The 23,678-nt window shown below is 37.4% G+C and overlaps 1 protein-coding gene across 7 annotated transcripts in view; it reads right to left on the reverse strand.

The window, feature by feature from the left end:
* NME7 (NME/NM23 family member 7) overlaps positions 1 to 23,678 on the reverse strand; it is a 270,694-nt gene that overhangs the window by 213,760 nt on the left and 33,256 nt on the right. For 6 of the 7 annotated variants that reach the window (XR_004297617.1, XM_032389414.1, XM_032389416.1 and 3 more), the window contains exons 2-4: positions 13,273 to 13,380; positions 12,326 to 12,492; positions 583 to 693 (exon numbers count right to left, since the gene is read on the reverse strand). Coding sequence is in view for 6 of the 7 variants with exons in the window: in XM_032389414.1 (XP_032245305.1) it covers positions 583 to 693; positions 12,326 to 12,492; positions 13,273 to 13,380 (386 nt within the window). In the remaining variant the exon portion in view is untranslated. The remainder of the gene's footprint in view (positions 1 to 582; positions 694 to 12,325; positions 12,493 to 13,272; positions 13,381 to 23,678) is intronic. The other variant, XM_032389418.1, reaches the window with a different exon arrangement.

Here is a 23,678-nt window from a genome sequence, read left to right on the forward strand (position 1 = left end):
GAGTAACGTAAGAACACCACCGGGAGCAGCTATCTAATGCTGTATTAATGTCCCTACCTATAGGTAAGTCCCACTTTCACTAAATAACTTAGAAACTATCCGGTCAGATAGAATGGACTGCTTTTCAGGGTAGTAAATAGGCATATTTACCAATTACAAACACTGGAGGAGCTAAATGTAACCATTTCCAAATGCATCACTTTTGGAAATCTCAACAGTAACACTCCCTTGTCAAATAGAAATACTCAAACATTCATTTCCTTTTCTACAATTTTTATATTGTGTTTAAGAAGAAGAGATTACAATTATCAGGCATTGGTGTTATAAAAGCCAATGGGGTTATGGAAGACAATAAATAATGGGGCAGGTACAATCTGACAATTCCCACCTGCTTAGAGTTCAATCATTATTGATGAATCTACCTGGTGTCTTACTATTTTCTCATTCTAATAAGATTACTATTCTATTCTTTGCCACTCAGTGAGAGGTTTTTATTTTAAACAATGACGTGAAAGATAAAAGATGATTTAAAAAAAAAAAAAGTACTAGACTTTATATAACTGAAAATGATCAACAAATTACCTTGAAAGCATCATCATTTTGAGTTTGGTTATAGTAAATCCGGCTTTGTTTATCATTTCAATTATTTCTCCAGCTTTTGATATTGCATCTGGTTTAATCAGAGCCAATGTTCTGTACAGATATAAAGAATAAGATTGAAAATAAAAATAGTTCAGTTTTTACTTATAATTCCCAAGCAGTAGTTTCCTCAAACATCAAAATGAATTATAAAAAGTATATTAAAGGTCTCTGAAAAACTTATACAAAGTAACCTTTCTATTTTTCCCAGGGAAATAAAAATTAGGTATCCAATCAAAAAAATAATAATAAAAGCTTAAGGGGGAAAAAAGTTAAAATTGTCATGTTTAATATGTCCTAATTAATGTAGGAAAGGAAAAATTCTTACTCTACCCTTCAAGCAGTTCCAACTAGACTAAGAATTAAATTTACATGAGACAGATTAACAGGAGAAAAAGCCAAAGTTTTACTACGTGTACACGGAGGCCCAGTAATGAAACTGAGACACAAATAAATGACCGAACTGGCAGTTTTTATACTTCCTAGACAAAGAGACAATAAATCTGTGAGGGATTGACAGGATAAAGAAAACAGATGTGGGGAGCCTGGCTGGTTAAGTTAGTAGAGCATGTGACTCTTGATCTCAGAACTGTGAGTTCAAGCCCCACACTGGGTGTAGAGATCCCTTAAAATATTTTAAAAAAAAATGTTTAGAAGCTTTAATGAGTAAATAATTCTAAACAGAATTTGGACTGAGGTAGTAGGTTAGAAAGAAAGTAACAAGGTTTGTTTCTAAAGCTTGGTTGACTTTAAAGTTTCTATCTCTGCTGATAAGGATGTCTTTTTTACTTCTTAGTACTATGGGAGATTTATTTCCTGCATCCAGGGGGACAGAAGAGAGTCTGAGTGTCTTTGCATTGGCTGTTTCATAAGTAACTTTTATTTTAAATAATCAATATGTCAAAGTGGCACATTTTGGGGCACCCTGCTCTTGGCCTCCACATTAGAAAATACCGGTCTTTAAAATTTATATTTCTTAGAACACATTTTATAACAGAGGACAAATCTGTAAAAAAAAAAAAAAAAAAAAAATGCATTTAATATATTATGAACTTGATTTTTGGTCTCCTGGACTTTAACAGATGTATGCTAAGCAGTCAGTTCATCACTGATTTGGAAGTAAATTCTTCTTTTAACACTCAAGCATAGCACAAGGGATGCACAAAGAACCAAATGTCTTCTTGACTGGCAACAAATACGGATAGCAAGCACCATGCTAACTTTTATTTACTTATTTAATTATTTTAAATTTTATTTTTTTATGTTATGTTAGTCACCATACAATACATCATTAGTTTTTGATGTAGTGATCCATGATTCATTGTTTTTTTGTTTTGTTTTGTTTTGTTTTAAAAAGATTTTATTTATTTATTTGACAGAGAGAGACACAGCGAGAGAGGGAACACAAGCAGGGGGAGTGGAGCAGGAGAAGCAGGCTTCCTGCTGAGCAGAGAGCCCGATGAGGGGCTCGATCCCAGGACCCTGGGACCATGACCTGAGCTGAAGGGAGACGCTTAACGACTGAGCCACCCAGGCACCCCCCATGATTCATTGTTTTTGTACAACACCCAGTGCTCCATGCAGTATGTGCCCTCCTTAATACCCATCACCGGGCTAACCCGTTAAAACCCTCAGTTTGTTTCTTAGAGTCCATAGTCTCTCATGGTTCATCTCTCCCTCCGATTTCTGCCCCCCTTCATTTTTCCCTTCCTTCTCCTAATGTCCTCCATGCTATTCCTTGTGTTCCACAAATAAGTGAAACCATATGATAATTGACTTTCTCTGCTTGACTTATTTCACTTAGCATAATCTCCTCCAGTCCCATCCATGTTGATGTACAAGTTGGGTATTCATCCTTTCTGATGGCTGAGTAATATTCCATTGTATATATGGACCACATCCTCTCTATCCATTCATCTGTTGAAGGGCAACTTTTAAAATCACACTTTCCTCTAAGAGGACACACAGGAGCAAAGCACTCTCCCCACTCTGAAGCCACAAAATTAGATTTTTGGAGATGGAGATCACCTGAATGCCCTCATTTTACTGATGAGGTAACTAGGCCCAAAGAGTCACACCAAGGTCACGCAGCTGGTCAGTGGCACCTCCAGGACAGAACACCCAGCTCACAAGACTCCCAGGGCTGCACTCTTTTCCACACTAAGTATCATAATCATAAAATCCTCAAGAGTAATATTTGCAAATATCAGATAAAAAACAGATGAGTTGGAGTAACTCAGTTTAGAGGACATGCAAAATTATGATAAAGAACTGCCACCACTTTCCCTTCTTCATTTTCAGTTGCTCGGACACACTGGCATTAATTCAAGGAATCCATCTCAGAAGCATGGCTGGCCTCTTCATAGCTGGCTTTTTTCACGCACGAGACAGGCTTGACTGAGGATATGACAAAGATAAAATAATTCAAATACCCTTACTTACCACTGCATGTAACTCATGGCTGGCTTTTAAAACTTTTATTTTTTTAAATTTTATTTTATTATGTTATGTTAGTCACCATACAATACATCATTAGTTTTTGATGTAGTGATCCATGGTTCATTGTTTTCATATAACACCAGGTGCTCCATGCAGTACGTGCCCTCCTTAATACCCACCACTGGGCCAACCCATCCCCTCACCCCCGTCCCCTCCAAAATCTTCAGTTTGTTTCTTGGAGTCCATAGTCTCTCATGGTTCATCTCTCCCTCTGATTCCCCACCCCCTTCATTTTTCCCTTCCTTCTCTTAATGTCCTCCATGCTATTCCTTATGTTCCACAAGTAAGTGAAACCATATGACAATTGACTTATTTCACTTAGCATAATCTCCTCCAGTCCCATCCATGTTGATGTACAAGTTGGGTATTCATCCTTTCTGATGGCTGAGTAATATTCCATTGTATATATGGATCACATCTTCTTTATCCATTCATCTGCTGAAGGGCATCTCGGCTCTTTCCACAGTCTGGCTATTGCGGACACTGCTGCTATGAACATCGGGGTGCATATGGCTCTTCTTTTCACTACATTTGTGTCTTTGGGGTAAAAACCCAAGTAGTGCAATTGCTGGGTCAAAGGGTAGCTCTATTTTTAATTTTTTGAGGAACCTCCACACTGTTTTCCAAAGTGGCTGTACCAACTTGCATTCCCACCAACAGTGTAAGAGGGTTCCCCTTTCTCCACAACCTCTCCAACATTTGTTGTTTCTTGCCTTGTCAATTTTTGCCATTCTAACTGGTTGGTGTAAGGTGGTATCTCAATGAGGTTTTGATTTGAATTTCCCTGATGGCTAATGATGATGAACATTTTTTCATGTGTCTGTTAGCCATTTGTATGTCTTCTTTGGAGAAGTGACTTTTCATATCTTCTGCCCACTTTTTGACTTGATTATTTGTGTTTTGGGTGTTGAGTTTGAGAAGTTCTTTATAGATCTTGGATACCAGCCCTTTATCTGTAGTGTCATTTGCAAATATCTTCTCCCATTCTGTGGGTTGCCTCTTTGTTTTGTTGACTGTTTCCTTTGCTGTGCAGAAGCTTTTTATCTTGATGAAGTCCCAAAAGTTCATTTTTGCTTTTGTTTCACTAGCTTTTGGAGATGTATCTTGAAAGAAGTTGCTGTGGCCCATGTCCAAGAGGTTACTGCCTATGTTCTCCTCTAGGATTTGGATGGATTCCTGTCTCACATTGAGGTCTTTCATCCACTTTGAGTTTATCTTTGTGAATGGTGTTAGAGAATGGTCAAGTTTCATTCTTCTGTATATAGCTGTCCAATTTTCCCAGCACCATTTATTGACAAGACTCTCTTTTTTCCATTGCATATTTTTTCCTGCTTTGTCAAAGATTATTTGGCCATAGAGTTGAGGGTCCCTATCTGGGCTCTCTATTCTGTTCCATTGGTCTATATGTCTGTTTTTGTGCCAGTACCATGCTGTCTTGGTGATCACTGCTTTGTAATATAACTTTTAAATAATAAAAATTGTTCATCTCAGCCAGTTTATTACAAGCTATACCAGACAATCCTTTCCTTTATTTTGAAGCAAATGAGTCATTGATAGTATTTTATATTGTATGGCTTCATCGAAGAGACAATTAAAATTCTTCACTTTTTAACTCACATTATAACACATTATACTCATATTATACTTATATACAATTAAAACTCTTCACTTTTTAACTCATATTATAACACATTATACTCATATTATAAGCCAAACTAACCCATAAATTGTTTATGCTAAACTCTGGAAGAACCTTTGTGAACCACAGCTCTTAAAGAAAATATAAAACACATCAGCAGTCATCAATTTCTATGAACAAGAACCAACGTGGAAAATACAAAACTGACAAAACTAATTTTGTCACCCCTAATTTAAAATGCAATTTCATTTTCTCTTTAAATGCCTACAGGAGGCAAAGGGCTGATTACTGGGAGTAATTGCTCTAAATAAATTGGCCTATCATCTTCTCACTGCTTAACTGTTCAGTAGATAATAATTAAAATATATTCTGTACAGAAAATAAGACAGGCATGAGGAATCACGTGTGTCATTTAAAAGTGACGACAGCACATAAAGAAACAAAAGGACCACAAAAACATATTAATAGTGCCACTGTTCTCTGTTGTTGCATAACAAACTGCAACAACACTCTAACCTGTCAGAAGGGTTAACACGCTCCAAGGTTCTGCACTCCTCGTTTGCTGACCTAAGTCCCTTGGGCTGTAGCAGGACTAACCTACTTTCCCAGAGATTTGCAGACCAATGGCCTTGAGAAGTGAAGGACCAGACTTTCCCAGAAGGCAAGGCCTGACCACATTTGAAAACAGCTGCCACTGATGCCAGCAGGTCTGTTCAGGGTCAGGTCTCACGTCGACACATAACTAATGGCTTGGGCACCTGCTTCTCCTACATGTCACCCCGACCATTTCCGCTCCTTCCCCTTTAAAACCCCATAGCTTCGCCTAGACAGGAAAGATGGGCTTTGAGACATTAGTCCACCATCTTCCCAGGTTGCCAGCTTCCTAAATAAAGCAACCTCTTCTTTCCCACCATCACTTGTCTCTGAAGCATTGACTTTTGATTGGCGAGCAGCTGAACTTGAGTTGAGAACCTGTTCTCTGTGCAGGATCAAAACCACCCCAAAATGTAGTGGCTTAAAACAGAAATTTCTTAAGATTCTGTAGTGGGAGTGGTTTCACCAGGGATCACTCACACAGCTAGGTGTGGCTAGCAGGTCAGCTGGGACAGCTAGGCTTCTTTTTCCTTGCGGGCTCACATCCTTAGGAGGTCACGCCAGCCTTCTTCATAGGCAGCCACATAGAGTCCAATGTGCACACACTTCTCAAGCATTCCCTTGAGACACATTTGCTGATGTCCCTTTGGCCAATGCAAGTCACATGGTCAAGTCCAGAGTCAACGTGAGAAGGGACCGGCCAGGGACATGGATCCCAGGAGATGTGATTCACTGGGAGCCACTGCGGTGAGGATCTACCACATAGTAACCCTCTCACCATGCATTAAGCATGCACTGTAGGATGCAGCAGGAGATGCTCTCTCAAAAGAAATATATATATATATAAAACGGTTCTTTTACAGTACAACTTCTTAGCCATGGAGAGTGAGAAAATAGTTTGGCCAGCCTTTGCCAAACTCAGAACACAGAAATCTTCAAAATAACAGTTTTCACAGGGCTATGCAAAAAAAAATATGTTCTCTTGGGGCGCCTGGGTGGCTCAGTCGTTAAGCGTCTGCCTTCGGCTCAGGTCATGATCCCAGGGTCCTGGGATCAAGCCCCGCATCGGGCTGCCTGCTCCGCGGGAAGCCTGCTTCTCCCTCTCCCACTCCCCCTGCTTGTGTTCCCTCTCTCGCTGTCTCTCTCTGTCAAATAAATAAATAAAATCTTTAAAAAAAAAAAAAAAAATATGTTCTCCATACACCAACAGGCTGAGGGCAAAAATTGCAGCAAATATGTCCAGGATAAAGACGCTGTATAACAAACATCCTAGACAGCGCAGTGCTATAGGCTCTCTGAATGCTATCCACCTAAAGGAATAGATTTGTAAAACTTTAATCTATATTAATTCATGTAAATATTTCAAAAGTTATGCATATTGGCCTTAAGCATATAAAAACCCATTCTAAAACATCTACACAAAGCCAAATTTGTGGTTTATTTTACGTTTTCTTTACAAGTGTGAAGCCTGTGCTTGCCCCAAGGAAATTAGGAAAATAGCCTCAGATGAGGCACCTGTGGTTTGGAGGAAACCTCACTGAGCCAGAGCTTTCCCGACTGGCAACAATGGCAAAGTTATTCAGAGCAACCCTTCCACTGAAAACTAAAAACGGTGGCTAAGATAGTTTTAAAATATTTTTAAAGCAAAAATAAATTGACTAGATGCTAAACAATTATGAGTACAAATGTGAAAGAAAAATGGAGACCCAGAAAAATGAGAACGAAAGTTGCACCGACCTTGCCAGCATTGCTTTTGTCTGGCTAATCTGAACTTTAATCTGTACCACCTCACCGGGAAAGGGGAATAGAACCCAACAGAGGATTCTCCCTATAATAACTTGGGACCAAAGGCTATACCCTAAGGTGAATCAGAAAGAACCAGGCCTTGCATGGTCTGGCAGCACAAGGTCACATCACTTAGGTAGTCTGGGAACTTCCCATTTTACACTCAGGTACCGATCATCCAGACTGCTAATGCCTCCAGGCAACACTCAGAAGCAAACACAATTCCACCCTAGAAGGTGATTTCATCCTGTATCTCAAATAATTCATATATAAACACACAACACACATATATCATACACATATACACATCCACATACATCCAGACACATGACAATCATCACCACACAAAGATAACCACACACACACACACACACACAAACACACACACACACAAATAAAAAAGACCAACATGAGGGAGAACCAGAAGACACAGCACAAAACAGAGAGACCCACAAATAGTTCAGCTACTAGAACTGTCAGACATAGACTGTAAAATGACCATGCAAACTATGGCTAAAGGAAGGACTGAAAGGCAAGCTGCAAATAGCATCAGGCAACAGGAAAGTCTAAGCTATCAACAATGGATAGTTAGATTTGAAAAAGAATCTATTAGAATCGCTAGTGATAAAAATACAAAAATGAAAATAAGAACCAAATGGTTTGACAGAAGATTAGATGCAACTGATGAAAGAATTTTGAACAAATTCAGAATAAAGCATAGAGAAACAACAAAAACATATGACACAGAGAAGAGGGCAGTTTCAAGAATATAAGTGAAATCAGGACATTTTCAGCTGAAAGAGTTCTCTATCAGTGAACACACTCTAAGGGAAATTCTAATTTAAGCAAAAGTAAAATAATCCCAAACAGAATGTCTGAGGTAAAAAATACTACTACTAAAAGGCCAAAAGTGGTGAAGTCGAATTGTTAACTGATTATATAGAACAATAATAATGAGCCATTAGGTTCACAAAAACAATTGAAGAAATACACAACGGTAGGCAGAGGGAGAAGTAGGCCCCCCACTGAGCAGGGAGCCCAATGTGGGACTTGATCCCAGGACCCTGGGATCACGACCTGAGCCGAAGGCAGCTGCTTAACCGACTGAGCTACCCAGGCGTCCCTGATTTGAGGAACTTTAAAAAGAAAAAATAGATTTAAAATTAGCTAAAAGAGTAAATTGTATGTTAAGTGCTCTTACCACAAAAAGAAAAAAAATCAATATAAAAAAAATAATAGAACAGGGGAAAATTTTTGGAGGTAATAGACAGACTTATATTCTTCATTGTGGTGATGGCTTTATGGTGTAGACTTATCTCCAAAGTCATTAAGCTGTATGCATTAAATAGCTACAGCTTTTTAATGTCAATTATAACTCAAAAAAGAGATTTAAAAAAAGAAGTAGAAATGTAAGTCAAATGTCATATGTCTGTAATCTAAGGGAACTGGAAAGCCAAGGCTGGTTTGAGAGCTGAACTGAGTTATGCTGAATTATCTGCATAACTGCCTCAAAATGAGCTGATGGGCACCAAAGAGATCAATTTTACTTTTTCCTCCTACTATTTCTTTCTGGTATAAAGAAAGGAGTTAAATATGAGGAATATAACAGGGATGTCTTGAGTTCATAAATTATCCTTGATACAATACACACTGAGGACAAGACTAAGTTATAATTATTACATACAGGTTATTTCTATAGGATCATGATAGACATACATGTATTTCCCCATATACCTACTTTTTTGGTCATTTAAATGAAACTACATTTTGGGGCGCCTGGGTGGATCAGTTGGTTAAGCGACTGCCTTCGGCTCAGGTCATGATCCTGGAGTCCCGGGATCGAGTCCCACGTCGGGCTCCCTGCTCAGCGGGGAGTCTGCTTCTCCCTCTGACCCTCCTCCCTCTCATGCTCTCTGTCTCTCATTCTCTCTCTCGCAAATAAATAAAATATTAAAAAAAAAAAAATTTAAATGAAACTACATTTTTTAAACGTGAATTCTGAAGTTTATTTAAATCAGCCAAATGGTTGCTGGATTTACTAGCCCACATGCAGTTAAGAAAGAATCAAAAGAGAAAATGGTGGGGGAAAAAAAACGAGAAAATGGTGGAACAGTTTAAGTCAGTAAAAATATAATACTGCACATGTGTTCATTAATTATATTTATAAAGCCCAAATATTTAAAATGTCTTCACATTCTTTGGTTCCTCCTCTTTTGAAATCAGTCCCATTCAACAATATTTACCAACATATTAATTAGAGGCTTAATAAAGAATGAGTTTGAGTCAAATGCAACAAAGTTTACTTGTTCTCTTGACTTTCTAGCTCTGTGACTATGGCCAAGTTACTTAATTGTTCTATAAAATAGAATCAATGACATTCACTTTAGACAAATAGAATTAATATATTGGGGCGCCTGGGTGGTTCAGTCAGTTAAGCATCCGACTCTTGATTTCAGTTCAGGTCGTGATCTCAGGGTCGTGAGGTCAGGCTCCACACTCAGCGTGAAGTCTGTTTGAGATTCTCTCTCTCCTTCTGCCTCTGCCCCGCCACCCCCAGCCCAAAAAATAAATAAATAAGTAGAATTTATATATATATATATTTACAAATTATAATTGCTACAGGCATTATTGTTTTATTTTGATTGAGTCATCCTATTAACCCTGTCTCCCTAATTCATTTACTTATGCTAGTTTAAATGAAAACTTAAAGTAGTCTTGAACTGAGACTCATATGGAAAGTCCCTATCACAGCACTCCGCATACAGCATGTGCTCAAAAAATTTAAAACTATAAATATTTATTACTTGCAAATAAAGGAATTATGGTAGATGTTTCCTTAATTTCATAGACTTCCACCATTAGACCCCATAACAATGAGAGATTCCTATTTATCTAACATTCAAATTTTTTTCCCCATTTCAGAGTTATTCTGGGAGTGGTCTTTTTACACGAGACATTCATCACCCCTCTGATCCATCACCACCTGTGTACTAATATCCATAATGAGCACAAACCACCTTGAGAATTATAAAGGACTTGTAAAAACGGCTACAAGGGGCTTGTAAAGAAGTCACAGAAAGAATATTACTATTGGGAGTTACTTGGATATTATATAATTGGCTAGTTATTTTGGTGGTAGACCTCAAAAGACAGTTGGACAGATTTTTTTTCCTATCAAATTAAAAGGTATTTGGAGCTTTTTATATAGATAGGCTTACCTTCTACCAGTGGTCCCTACTTTTAATTATACAATAATCACTCCACAATGCAAGGAATCTCCCAAGACAATACAATATATAAGCCACTGAAACCAAAGCCAACAAAGATGACAAAAGAAGTAAAATTTCAATTCAAATACAGCCATTCTAGCCTCAGAAGGTTGCAAACTCATAAATGTAGAGATTGAAAATTAAAATGCCACCTTAGTAATACTGAAAACTGACATTGTGAAGAAAAATATTAGTAAAAAGTCATTGTTTTCAGTATAGCCTGATTTTCAGCTGCATCTCCAACATTTTTTGTCTCTCTTCTAAATCGGAACTGAGGTAAAGTCAGGATGACAAATGCAGCTCTGACAAACAATATGGGGAGAAGACTAAAGAGATAGGGCCGCTTGGAAGGCCGCATGCTGCAGCTTCTGGGCATCGGAGGAGGAGACACATACCGCGGGAGGAAAGGAGAAGCTGGAGAGGCCAGCCAGCCACCAGCACTTCTTCCAGACACAACTATTTCCAGTGATGTAAATTCCTTCCTTCCTTCCTTCATTCATTCATTCAACACAATTTTGTGGGGCATTCCCTGTGAATAATTTACTGTTTGAGGCATCACAATAATGGTCTTTAGGTGAACAAGACAGGTAAGTTTCTGTGTATCATAATTATGTTACTTTTTTGTTGTTGTTTTTGTAGTACTCATTCTTTCTTCACTTGATCAGTCAATATTCATCAGACATATATTATGTCTGTGTATAAAGCTCAGGAATAGACAACATTCATTACAAACAATCTACACAAAAACATCTTTGTCAACTAGATCAAAGGTCATCATTTGTAAACAGGGAGGAAATTTTTTAAAAAGGCAAGAGTAAATAATGAGTTCTAAATTGCTATCCGTTGATCCATTCGGCTAACACAGATAAGGTACCTGTAACGTGTAAGGAGATGTGCTAGGTGCCAGAAGACATGCAAATGGATTGAGGCAGAAAGAGGGCAACCATTTTCCAGGTCCTCTCCATTCTCCTATGATTAAATCCACCCATTCTTAAATTACACTGTACTGGGGGCTTTATCTTGCCCCTCCTCTTGCCCGTCAGCAAGCTACTTAACATCTCCTCCAAGCCTCAACTTCCCCATCTACTTAGTGGAGTGATTAGTGGAGCTAATCATAATAGTACCTTTTTTTGTTTTGTTTTGTTTTTTATTAGGTTGTCACGGGACTCAGATAACCCATACAGATCATTTTAATACCATGCCTGATATAATAATAGCTAGCCATCACTGAGTGCGTACCATTACTACTATCCCTCTGCTTCTGCTAATCTTGCACATTACTTTCTCTTCAGACCTACTGCTACCATCCTAATTCAGACTATTTTACTAATCAAAGTTTTAAAAAAATTTTAACCACCAAGCCAGTCAAACAGAACAACGGGCTCTTCCCAGTACACGACATACAACTTTCTGCCTTTGAACCTCTGCTTATATGTATTCCTGTGACCAGCATTCCCTGCGCTTGATCTAACTGGGTAAAAATCCAATTTATCTTTCAGGATCCAGCTCAAATACCTTCACTAGCCTTCCCTGCTATGGTACTCACTATTTTTTCCCCATAAGCCAGGTTTATCCTATACACCAATACTATTTATGTTCCAACATTTTCAGCTCCCAGTTAAATGCATGTTATGAAGAAAGATGAGGGCATATAAAAAGTTTGCATTTTTTCCTCCAGAAAATAATCATTGCTTAAGACTATAGGCATCGCTTTGTTATCTGAGTGAAGAGCAAATCGCTGAATCTACTCCTCAAAATCCTAAAAATGTCATAACCCTGAATTGGGTCACTGAATTGGAAAAGTATCTATGCTGTAAAAAACACAAGATAGAAACAAGAAATTAGAATTTTGTACGAAGACATATACAATGTTTTAAGAATGAAGAAAAGCTTTTCTTACTTTTCTTTTCTACTGCCCAGTTGGCGAGCTGTATATTGATCCCCATAGTCAACTAGCACCAGTTGTCGAGAAAAGACATTTACTTTGTTACCTATAAATAAATCTTCCAAGTGAAGATCATCATATTTGGTTCGCTTTAAAAAGGTGCGGTGATTTTTTACATCATGCTGGAACCAAAACCAACAACACAATAAGACAAATAATTATCAATAGACAATGTTAATCATACTATAAATTAGAAATGATTCTTAATTCTGCTTTATTAAACATAGCTTACATTGTTTCATTTTTGTTACAAATACAAATCATAATTTCTTTTATAACTTCTGTATTTCCTAGTCCAATCTAGTAATAACACAAAAACTTATTACAAATTTAATACTTTAAAAAACCATGAATAAAAAGATTTGTTTATTGTCAAATCATTTCAGCAAATTAGTGCTTATGAAATCCCAGAAAAATTCCAAATTTCTGCTTTCTTGCCTACACAGAATGCCAATACCAAAGAGATCTACCTGTAAAATGGTTGCCAATAAAGAGACAAAAAAAATAAGTGGGACTCTCTTAACCTGATCTTCTTCAATTTGACTTGTAGAGATAACAGCTTTCAATAATGGCAACATATTTAGGACCATGATAATCTTTATCTATAACATTCACTTATTGACTATTGCTTAATCTAAAACATGAATAATCCCACTTCAGTTTTTCAACCAAAAAATATTAATTACTATTTGACATTAAAGATAAAGGCACAAAGTTATCTTCTTGTATTGGAATTATAATACCAAAAAAAGAATTCCCATTAAAAAAAGAAGAAAAAAACATACATATGTATATAATGTATTTTCAAGAGCAACTATATAGAAGGCAATCCTACTCTTCTCCCTATTCCCATCTTCACTCCCTTTGCTAACTTTTAAGGAAAAAAAAAAAGGCTCATTTACCATTTCAACAGATCCATCCCCTGGGTAAAATAAAAGTTCATAACGTCGAAAAAGTGAAGCATTTGGATCATACCACTCTGCAATGAAAACGAATCTTTCACCATGATTCTGCAAAGAAAGAAGAATTTTAACATTAACATATAAAATATAAGCATTCTTGTATAAATCATATAAATTGAAAGCAAGACTTACCAAATATTTGTAACAAATAAATCTGTTACTACTTATTATGCTGCTTTCAACAATATATTACTTATCAACATATCCTCAAATATTTCTTTCTACTTTCTGATTAAATATCCTTAGTTAGCTCAAAGATGACTTATAAACTGCTTAATACTTTATAACCATCCAATCATCCTGAGTAAATTAACAGTTTTTTAGAACATGAGCTCCTGATCTGTCTACTGTAATAATTCAGCCTTCTGAAAGCAAATTTAGATATAAACAGACAATAAACTGTTATGAGAAAAAAACTGAGAGGCTAGCTCTCAATTACATGAAGTTTTAACTTTCCTAAACTTAAGAATCCATTAGTATTAGAATACTATCATCATTAAAGTGATAGTAAACATCTTTTTTCTCCTTAGTAATTTCACATGATAGTATGTTTTTATAGAAATTGCAGAATGTGTTAGTCTAGGTCCTCCAAGAAGCAGACACCATGACAGGATTAAACTTGAAAGAATTCTATTCCTGTAAGGGAAACTCCTATAAGAGAAAATGGGGAGAGATTCAGACAATAAGACAAATCAGACCCGAAGGAAGGAGAGTGAGAGAGAGAGAAGAAAGCCATCATCCTGAATTGCTGTATAATCTAAGGAAGGATCAGCAAGACCAGCAGGCAGTACTAGAGCCAGTGAGCCTTCAAGAGTTCCTTGATTTCCGGGGACCAGCCTGCTTTAGTCTCCCTGCTCCTCTCAGGCGCCGGCTAGAAGCAGCCCTTGGGAAGCATATCTTTTTTTTTTTTCTTTTTTAAATTTTATTTATTTCTTTGAGAGAGAGAGAGAGTATGAGCAAGGAGGAGAGGCAGAGGGAGAGGAAGCAAACTCCCCACTGAGCAGGGATCCTGACGTGGGGCTCGATCCCAGGATCCTGGGATCATGACCTGAGCCGAAGGCAGATGCTTAACTGACTGAGGCACCCAGGCGCCCCAGGGAAACATGTCTTAAGTGCAAAAGCAGCAGAGGATTTCAGAGCACAGTAGCTGGGGCCCTTGGTTATTGAAGCCCCTTCTAGCTGGAGGTCTGTGAGGTGCATTTTTATGCCTATTGCACAGGATAAAATGAAAAAAATAAGTCAAAGATTGATCTTCTTTCCTTGATTATTCAGCAAGACTTCCAATCATATATGTTGTTAAAAATATCTTGGCCCCAAAGGTCCTTCGTTACAATAAGCAAAGGAGGACATATAGGACATATAAGGAAGAAAGGAATTTAGAGGAGTTTTGTTCCCAATTCTAAATTTAACACCTGATTCTTTAGTTAGGGTATATGGATAGGATCCTTTTATGTCAATAATTTACTTATAAATTCTTATGGTAGAAGTTGTATGTCTAGTTATGTTTATGATTATACTTATAAACTGTACTGTAGATAGTTTTAAGACACTATTTTATTTTTCCCACAATCATCCAAAAATACACATTTAAATAATGCTTATTAGTCAAGAGAAAATAAAGGTGAACTAAGAAACATACTACAACATTTGTGAAGGCCTTTCTTCACACATTTTTTTTCACGTCCTTACAAATACAGCTTTTTAAGGTTTAGGCTTTACCATGCATTCGAGTATTATAGTCCACTTTTAATATAAAATTGGAAATATTAGTAGCTTATTAAAATTTTTACTGTCTATATTAAAATATTCATTCACTTAAAGACATCATTGAAATATTGCCTTCGCTGAAATAAATAAAACTATAAAATGGAAGAAATGACCACATATCTAACTGAAGGTAAAAGGGTATGATAGTGAGGTAAATGAAAAACCAATGAAACTTGGCACTTCCATTCATCCAGGTAGCCTAACCACAAAACTAACCAATCACACTCCTTAATTCTGAGACAGGTAATAGGATTTTGCACAATACACAATACAGAAAAGAAAATAAATGGAGGAACTACGGTTTCTGACTGACAAAGTAGCTTACAGCAAACCAAGGCAAGAACAATTAGAAAACTGGGATATGAAAAAAAAGTCTGTCTGCGACCCTGGAGAGCCTCTAGGGCAGCCAGGGTTTGATGATCCCAGACCTAGTAAGGCAGGAAGCTTCCTGAGGTAGCCCAACCTTCTTTGTGCTGCTTTTACCTGAGTACATGCATTGAGTCTTAAGTCAACCTGGACAAGAGACTGAGAAGCTTAAGAAGCTGCCAAGAGGCAGAGGAGCTCGTGGAGCTTTTGCCAATTTCACAGAGATATGAAGACAAAAACTGGACTCTGGGGCTGCCAAAGCAGCCAAGGTTTGAGGGACAAAGATCCTAGAGAGAAGGACATTATAGAAAAGTGAGTTCAAACCTGTGCTTGTTCTGTGGAAATTTCAGTAGCCTCACAGCATGGAGAGAGAAAAATGAGAGTCCAAAGCCACTAAAGAGGAGATCTCTGGTATCTGCTCTAACCTTTTTGTTGTAATTCCTGGAGCATTACACTCTAGGAGCATGGGTAAACTGAAGGGTAAACTGACCCTTACAAAGTTTTCAAGTTTTCTGTTCACTCAACCCTTAGTCCTTGACCATACTGAGGTGACATTCCCCCATTCTAGCTCCCTGACTCTCCAGAAACTCAACTTCAGTAATAGACTACCAGATATACCAAGAAAGAAAACCAAAAGAAAAAACAGACAATAAAAAGAGATCCACGAATAGCCTACTTATTATCTGACAAAGGCTTCAAAATAACAAACATGGTATAAAAAAATATATCAAGATGAAGAATTTCACCAGAGAGCCAGCATCTATTTTTTTTAAGTCAAGTGGAAATTCAAGAACTAAAAATAACTCTAACATAGCATTCTCTAACTAGCAAAAAAATTCCCTCCAAAAGATAAAGGTGAAATAAAGACATTTCTAGATAAGCAAAAAGAGAAAATGTATTACCAGGTACCTGCATAAAGAAATTCTAAAGGCAGTTCCAAAGAAAAAAGGAAAATGATACCAGATAATTCAAGGAGTTAAAGACAAGGCTGAAAAACAGTGGGTATCTGGGTAAATCTAAATAAATAATATGCATGCAATATAATAATAGTGTCTTATGAGATATAAAATATGTAGAATTTGGATGCATGTCAAAAAAATATAAAGGGTGTAAAAAGTAGACAGTGTTCTTCAAATTATGTGAAGCAAAGAAAATATCTCCTACATCAGTTGCTCAACCTGTTCTCAAATTCCAATGAATATTAGTGAACAAGAATCTCTTAAAATAGGGGCGCCTGGGTGGCTCAGTCGTTAAGCGTCTGCCTTCGGCTCAGGTCGTGATCCCAGAGTCCTGGGATCGAGCCCCGCATTGGGCTCCCTGCTCGGCGGGAAGCCTGCTTCTCCCTCTCCCACTCGCCCTGCTTGTGTTCCCCTCTCTCGCTGTGTCTCTCTCTGTCAAATAAATAAATAAAATCTTTAAAAAAAAAAAAAAAGAAAAAGAATCTCTTAAAATAGTAGATAAGCAAATCAGGGATGTTCTGTTCAGTTTTTCACTGTCTATTCTGTTAGAACGAATCTTCTCCCTCTCCTACTCCTCAGACAATGGGAAAGCATGTATCAGAATGTTTAACAAATCAGTGACATTCAAACTCTAAAAATATTGTTATCGTCATGATTAATGGTTGTCATTAATTTTTAGAGTACCAACTAAGTAACAGGCTCTTGACATGATCTCATTTCATTCTCACAACAGACAATGTAGGTAGTATCCCTATTTCATGGACAAGGACAGTAAAGCTCAAAAAATTTGAACACTGGTCCAAGATTACACAGCCAAGAAATAAGTCAGAACTCAAACTTCAGTCCTTCAGACTGTGAAGGACTGAAGTCTATGCTTTGTCCCATTAAATAGCACTGCCTATGAAAAAATGATGCAAAAGTCACTATTAAAGAAAGTATCCATTCAATGGGTCTGATCCAATGATGAACTGAGTTATTTAACTATTCTCTCATGTAAAACTAAATAATTCTAAACAGGGTCAAATTTTGTGGCCTATAACAACCATCTAGAAGAGAAATGGGTTATTATGAAATGCAATAAAAGAATCATCATACTCCCTGTGACATCAACCATATTTAACAAATACTGTTTTTCAATTACATCCCAATTCCAAAATCCTAAAATATCAAGTCAGTGAAGTGTGTCCTTCTAAGATACCACCAGTGTGTAAAATACCAAAAAAATGTTATAAAGCAGATGTTATCTAGGAAATTAAAGAAATTATATCCTGTGTTGCCCATAAGTTGCTGCTTTAAAATCAGTTTTCACTGTGAGCATTAGTTATTCTAATGTAGTCATGAGCTCTAAAGAAAAATAATAAAAGCAATTCTTTTCTAAGGTAAAGGGGGGAAAAAGTCAACAGATACAAAAGGTTACACTTTAATGGGAAAGGAATAAAGAGTTGTGTTACCTTTAAAAATTCCCTCAGAACAACCACCTACTTAGATGTTGAAGGAAGAATTTGCAACACTACATGCCACTTAGCTAAATCTCTGATAAATAAGCATCACACATAAAAAGAGACAGAAACTGTGTCCACAAGATTTCAAAAATGCCTAAGCTCTTCAATCGGACCTCTTGGATTCTAACCTAGAGTTTCACAACAGCATCTACATACAAGGAAGAAAAATCCTTCATGCTCTCTTAAAAAATTAACCCATTCCTTCATTTATAACTGTGATTTATCTCAACAAGATTGTTTAAAACTACATTAAAATAATAACAGAATTTCTATTTAGATGAAGAAACTAACTCTTAAGCAAGTACTGTTTCCTGAGAAAAGGCCAACTATGCGAGGTACAAATTGTATTCAAATGTGATTTAAACTTAACTTTCTGATTTATCTTTGCAGTAGAAGATTCCTTCTTCTGGTTCCTTCCTAGAGTCAAAAGATGTCTAGAGGTAGAGCGATGGTACCTCCGGACTTGGCACCAACAGTGGTGCCTCTGAATGTCCCATTCAGGCTGTCCTTTCGCCTAGCTGCCTGATACACACACACCCACACCAGTACCCCTCCTAAACCAAAGTCACCTTTGAAATTTAAAAAAAAATTTTACTTTTCAGCTAAATTGAGCAAAGCCTAGCAAAGAATGTGATTCATTAAATTAATGAGATTCATTAAAATGGTAATGATGTCAAAACTGAAAATCATTTTGTTTGAACCCTTCATTTTATGGATACAGAAACTGAGGCCCAGTGAATATCTATGACTTCCATAAAGTCAGGAAGCTACACTTGCTGTGACTCAGCTACCTCCATAAGACCGCACTTCCAGGGCTGACTCAAGAGGGAGAAACTAACACTGAAGCAGCACGAAAGGACACATCCATTTCCTGGCCGCAGATCTGACGAGAACATCACTGACATGGTCACAGGGGCAGTGAAGGTCTCTGCTTCCATCAGACAGAGGCTTATGCAGAGCATTCAAAGATCAAACTAGAGCACAAAGAGACTTTTTCTTAAAGTAGTCAAATCATTTTCCTTCCTCTGAACATTTGGAATATAATTTATACACAGTAAGAAAGAGGATCCCTCACACTCAAGCACACTTTGTTAACTAATCACTAATGTGCCATCTACTCTTTCTTTTTTTTTGGACATGTCTTTTTTTTTTTTTTTTTTTTTAATATTGTAAGCAGCTATCTACACGATGAGGTTCAGGGCACACTACTCCCAAAATCTGGCACCTATGTATATTGAATATTTTAAGCTGAAGGAGTTGGAGAAAACAGCAGAAGCAGGAAGGTCACTTTGACCTTTTCCCAAGCCTCTTTTTCTCTGAAACAAGTCATAAAACCCTCGTGTGAAAGATACCTTCCCAGAAGAAAGAAGCATCCTTATCTCTCAGGACAAAGGAACACGGGGAAAAAATCCCAACAAACAGGCCTTGCTAAGTTTCCTCCAGTTTACCACACTTACCTCATACTCCCTAGCCTGTCACATTCCTCCATGACTGTCCACTCTTCATTAAACCTAGCTAAAAATACTCAGGTCTGTTTCTCAAGGTCCCCATTTCTTTATGAAGGCTCCCATGTCACATTAAACTTCAATAAATTGGCATGCTTTGCTCCTATTAATCTTTGTCAGTTTTCAGACACAGCCAGGGACCCTCAGAGGGTCAAGGAAAACTCTTCCCTCCCCTACACATACTATAGCCAAAAAGCAAAGAAGAAAGCCAATAACATGGAAGAGAAGCTTTCATATGCTGCACTGGGAGCGGGGAAGGGGTAGAAGGAGTGAATAGCCATATAGAGGTTAAGTAGCAGGAAGCACAGTGGTTTGCAAGATGGCAAATAGTAAGAAACAACATGCTGATGATTATGTAAACAACCGCTAAATTTGATGCACAGTGGGGAAACTGTACTCAGAGTATTAATCTGACCAAAAAGTGGTTCTGTTCCTACTGCAAAAGATCAGCATTGAACAACATAATAAGCATTTTCATTGCCAAGGAACTTGGATGATGATGACCCAAATCTTTAATACTCAATTTAAAATCCTGTATAGGTAGGGAATAATTTTCCAGAAGGACACTCAAGAATATGTCAGAAGTAGCTGCCGCTGGGGAGTGTGTGGAGTGTTAGGGGGTGGGGAGGCAGACTGGGGAGGCTACTTTTCAGTTTACACCTTTCTGAACTGCTTTACCTTGTTTGATGCTTGTATTTTTTGTTATTGTTTAATGTCAAGAGGGATTAAATTTTCTAATTTGTAGTTTTCTTTATAGTTCAATTTTAAATTATACTGAAAAACTGAAGCTGTTTTTTTTTTCTCTTTAACTATGTAAGAGTTTAACTACCTAAACACCAACAAAGATATTATTTGTCAGTAGACCCTTCTTCATATCATATATCATCTAGAACCTTTGGAGTTCTCTTCTATTAACCATACTATAAAATCAGAATATGAAGACAAAGAAACAAAAACAAAACAAGCAAGCAAAAGGTATAACGTGAATGTGAAGGAAATATCTCAAGTTTCAGTATAGGCTGAAAAGCATAAGGCAAGGCCATCAGACTTTGTACATTATCTGCAAGGCCATCAGACTTTGTACATTATCTGATTCCCATCCATCAATTCATTTCTTCAACAAATTGAGCACTTGCCCATGGTCTACGTACTATGCCAGGTACTCAGATACGTCAAGATAGGACGACAGTGATTAGAAACAAACATCACCCTTGTCTTCATGGTCCTTATAATCTAGCAGCCAATGGAGCAATTTCTAGGAACTTAGAACTCCTGGCTCTGAATTTATTGTTCTTCTACTACGTCACAGTTGACTCAGTTAAGATAAGTCATTTAATTTTTTACTTAAAATCCATTCTGTTTAAAATCCACACTGTTTACCTGACTATTCATCAGAATATGCTATACAGTGCTTTTCAATTTTTATTTTTAATTTCCCTTTGATGGTATGCTTTTTCAAATGTAGAAAAACCTCAGATTGTTTTTCCAAACTTATTTTGTTACACCTAAAAAAGGAAAATGTCATTTTAAAATGTAGCATATGAAAATTGCATCTATTCAAATGCATTCCGGTATGAGTCATTCCCCAGTGCAGTCATTTTTTAAAAATAGTCAGATTATACCATGCACATGCTAATTAAGTAGGTAAGTTTCTTCCATTCATTTTGAAAACATTTTTCCTTCTTTCAATTCCTTTTTTTATTTATTTATTTTTTTTTTTTTTTTTTAAAGATTTTATTTTATTTATTTGACAGAGAGGGAGACAGCTAGAGAGGGAACACAAGCAGGGGGAGTGGGAGAGGGAGAAGCAGGTTCCCGGCCAAGCAGAGAGCCCGATGCGGGGCTCGATCCCAGGACCCTGGGATCATGACCTGAGCCGAAGGCAGACGCTCAACGACTGAGCCTCCCAGGCGCCCCCCCTTTTTTTTTTTAATAGGTGACAACTAACAAATAATAATGATCTTTTGTAAAAGGGGTAAAATTTAAAAACCATACGTATACTGGTTATAAACATGATAATGACTGAACTTGCAGATAATGCTGGAAGAAAGGACAGAATTAATACAGATGAGTGAGCCACATGTGAGCCCTTGTTATCACCTGAAAGTGTTCCACCACCAAATCCAGTGCTTCAAGCATTCTGTCCCCTGCCCACATCCTCCTGTCCTGGCAGTTAGTTTGTCCAACTTCTCCCTCTTTCCAGCTGAATGGTCCCCTTTCACACATTCCCAATCCACTGGCCTCTTTCCCTCACTTCCTTCTTTACCCATCTTAGATTCCTCGATGTGTCACTTCAATCATTCTCTTAACAATTCTTTTCATCCAAGACCCAACCCTAGATGAAGTTACTAACCACTGTGCTTGCTCTGTGCTTATAGTGGGGTTTTATGGTTTTGCATTTTACATTTAGGTCTATGATCCATTTTGAGTTAATTTTTGTGAAGCGTGTAAGTTCTGTGTCCATTCATTTTGAGGTATAAATAGGTAGACAGAGTGTTATTCAATCATTTTTAGGTACTGATAGAGTCTTCCTAGAGTATCAGTCTTACTCAATGGTAAGTAAACATTTTTTGCATTATAACAAATGTATATATATATTACTGAATAGAATGTAAAATTCATATATAACTTCACACAATTTGTAAGATAAAATAGGTGATTTTAAGGAAATTTCACTCTAGTGTTGAAATTCCTGGTGAAATGCTACTTGAAGGGCAACCAAGCCTTTGGAAAATCAAATCACAGCACACCTCTCTTGGTCACTGCTTAAGGGAAGGCCAAGCCATACATGGATCATGAGAAACTAACAATGTTTTTCAGGCACATGTGCTTAAATAAAACCATCCCTTAGTTCAAGAGTAAGTTTATTAAGCTTATGCCACTAAGTAGAACTGGGCCTTGGCCTCATACACTTCAACAGTACTGGTCAGAAAGAGCCACTGCCCTCCTGATGACCCTGCAACCATCAAGCACCACACCCTGGTTGCACCTGGCGCAAGCAGGCCTGCGGAGGACAATGCCTGTGCCCAACTGAGTCTGCTCCTGAGCTGCTGGGGTCGCCACCTGCACTGGCAGCAACTGGCATGGCCCTGAACTGCGCTGCTTGAAGGGAAGGCCCAGGAAACTACAGATGGTTTTCTCTGGGGTCAGTCAGGGACTACTTCAGAATGGGTAAGAGCATGGGCTTTAGAGTCCGACAGACCTGGGCTTTGTGACCTTGGATAAGATACTCGACCTCTCTGAGCCCTGGTTTCTGTACCTGTAAAATGGGAAGAGTAATAAATTCTCCTCATAAGGAAGAGGCGGGGATTAAAAGCCTTAGTGTGCATAAAGCACTTAGGATTTCTGTTGCCTAAATCTTCACAGCAGTGACAGGGGCTAGGAGGGCCATGTGTGACTTCAGAGCTGCCCTGCACACACCCATCTCCTACACTGACACACAGGAAGAGCCTCTCTGGACTTGTGAGGCCACAGCCTCAGCTGCAGCTAATCCTAGTAAATAGTTTTTTTTTAAAGACCCTTGCAGGAAAATCAATGTGAAGGAAAATAGAATTTGTGAAGGACAGAAAAATAGAAATGTGACTGAAATTATACATTATGAAAAGAAAAGCTACTGGATGTATATAGTTATTTCTCCAATAACAAGCAATTTTTTATAAAGGACATGTTAATAAACCGGAGTAGGAGTATAAAATCTTGCCTTTTAGAGAGCTCAAAGTTTTCACCAATAAAAAACTGAGCAACAATTTTCTTTTTACATTTTATAACATCATCTGTTACCCATTAATCATTAGTATTATAATTCGAACTTCTCAAAGAAAGGGCACCATTGAAAAAATCATAAATTACACTAATCAACATGAAATTACTGTTGCCAATTGTAGATGTGAAAAAATTAAACCCTGTACTTTCGCTTAGCACAGAAGCCATATTATGGAAAATAATAACAAAGTATTCACATTTTATAGTTAATATTTAAAGTCATATTAGATATTATACTTACTAGCAACCAATATGTTCAAAAGAGCAGGTTATCATATTTTACCATTTAACTAACCTAAAGATGCAAAATTAATTATGTGACTAGGTTTCTAGGACCAAAAAGGAATCAGGAGCTTCATTTATGAGCTATGTTTATGAAAAAGGAATAAAATCTCAAGAGCCTCCCTCCCATTCTACAAAACATTTCCCAAGCAGAAATGTTCCATATTTTATTTAGGGATAGAAATATTATAGACGAGAAAGTG

The sequence above is a fragment of the Phoca vitulina genome, unplaced genomic scaffold (genome assembly GCF_004348235.1).
Source record: "Phoca vitulina isolate PV1807 unplaced genomic scaffold, GSC_HSeal_1.0 scaffold54, whole genome shotgun sequence".
NCBI lineage: Eukaryota > Metazoa > Chordata > Mammalia > Carnivora > Phocidae > Phoca > Phoca vitulina.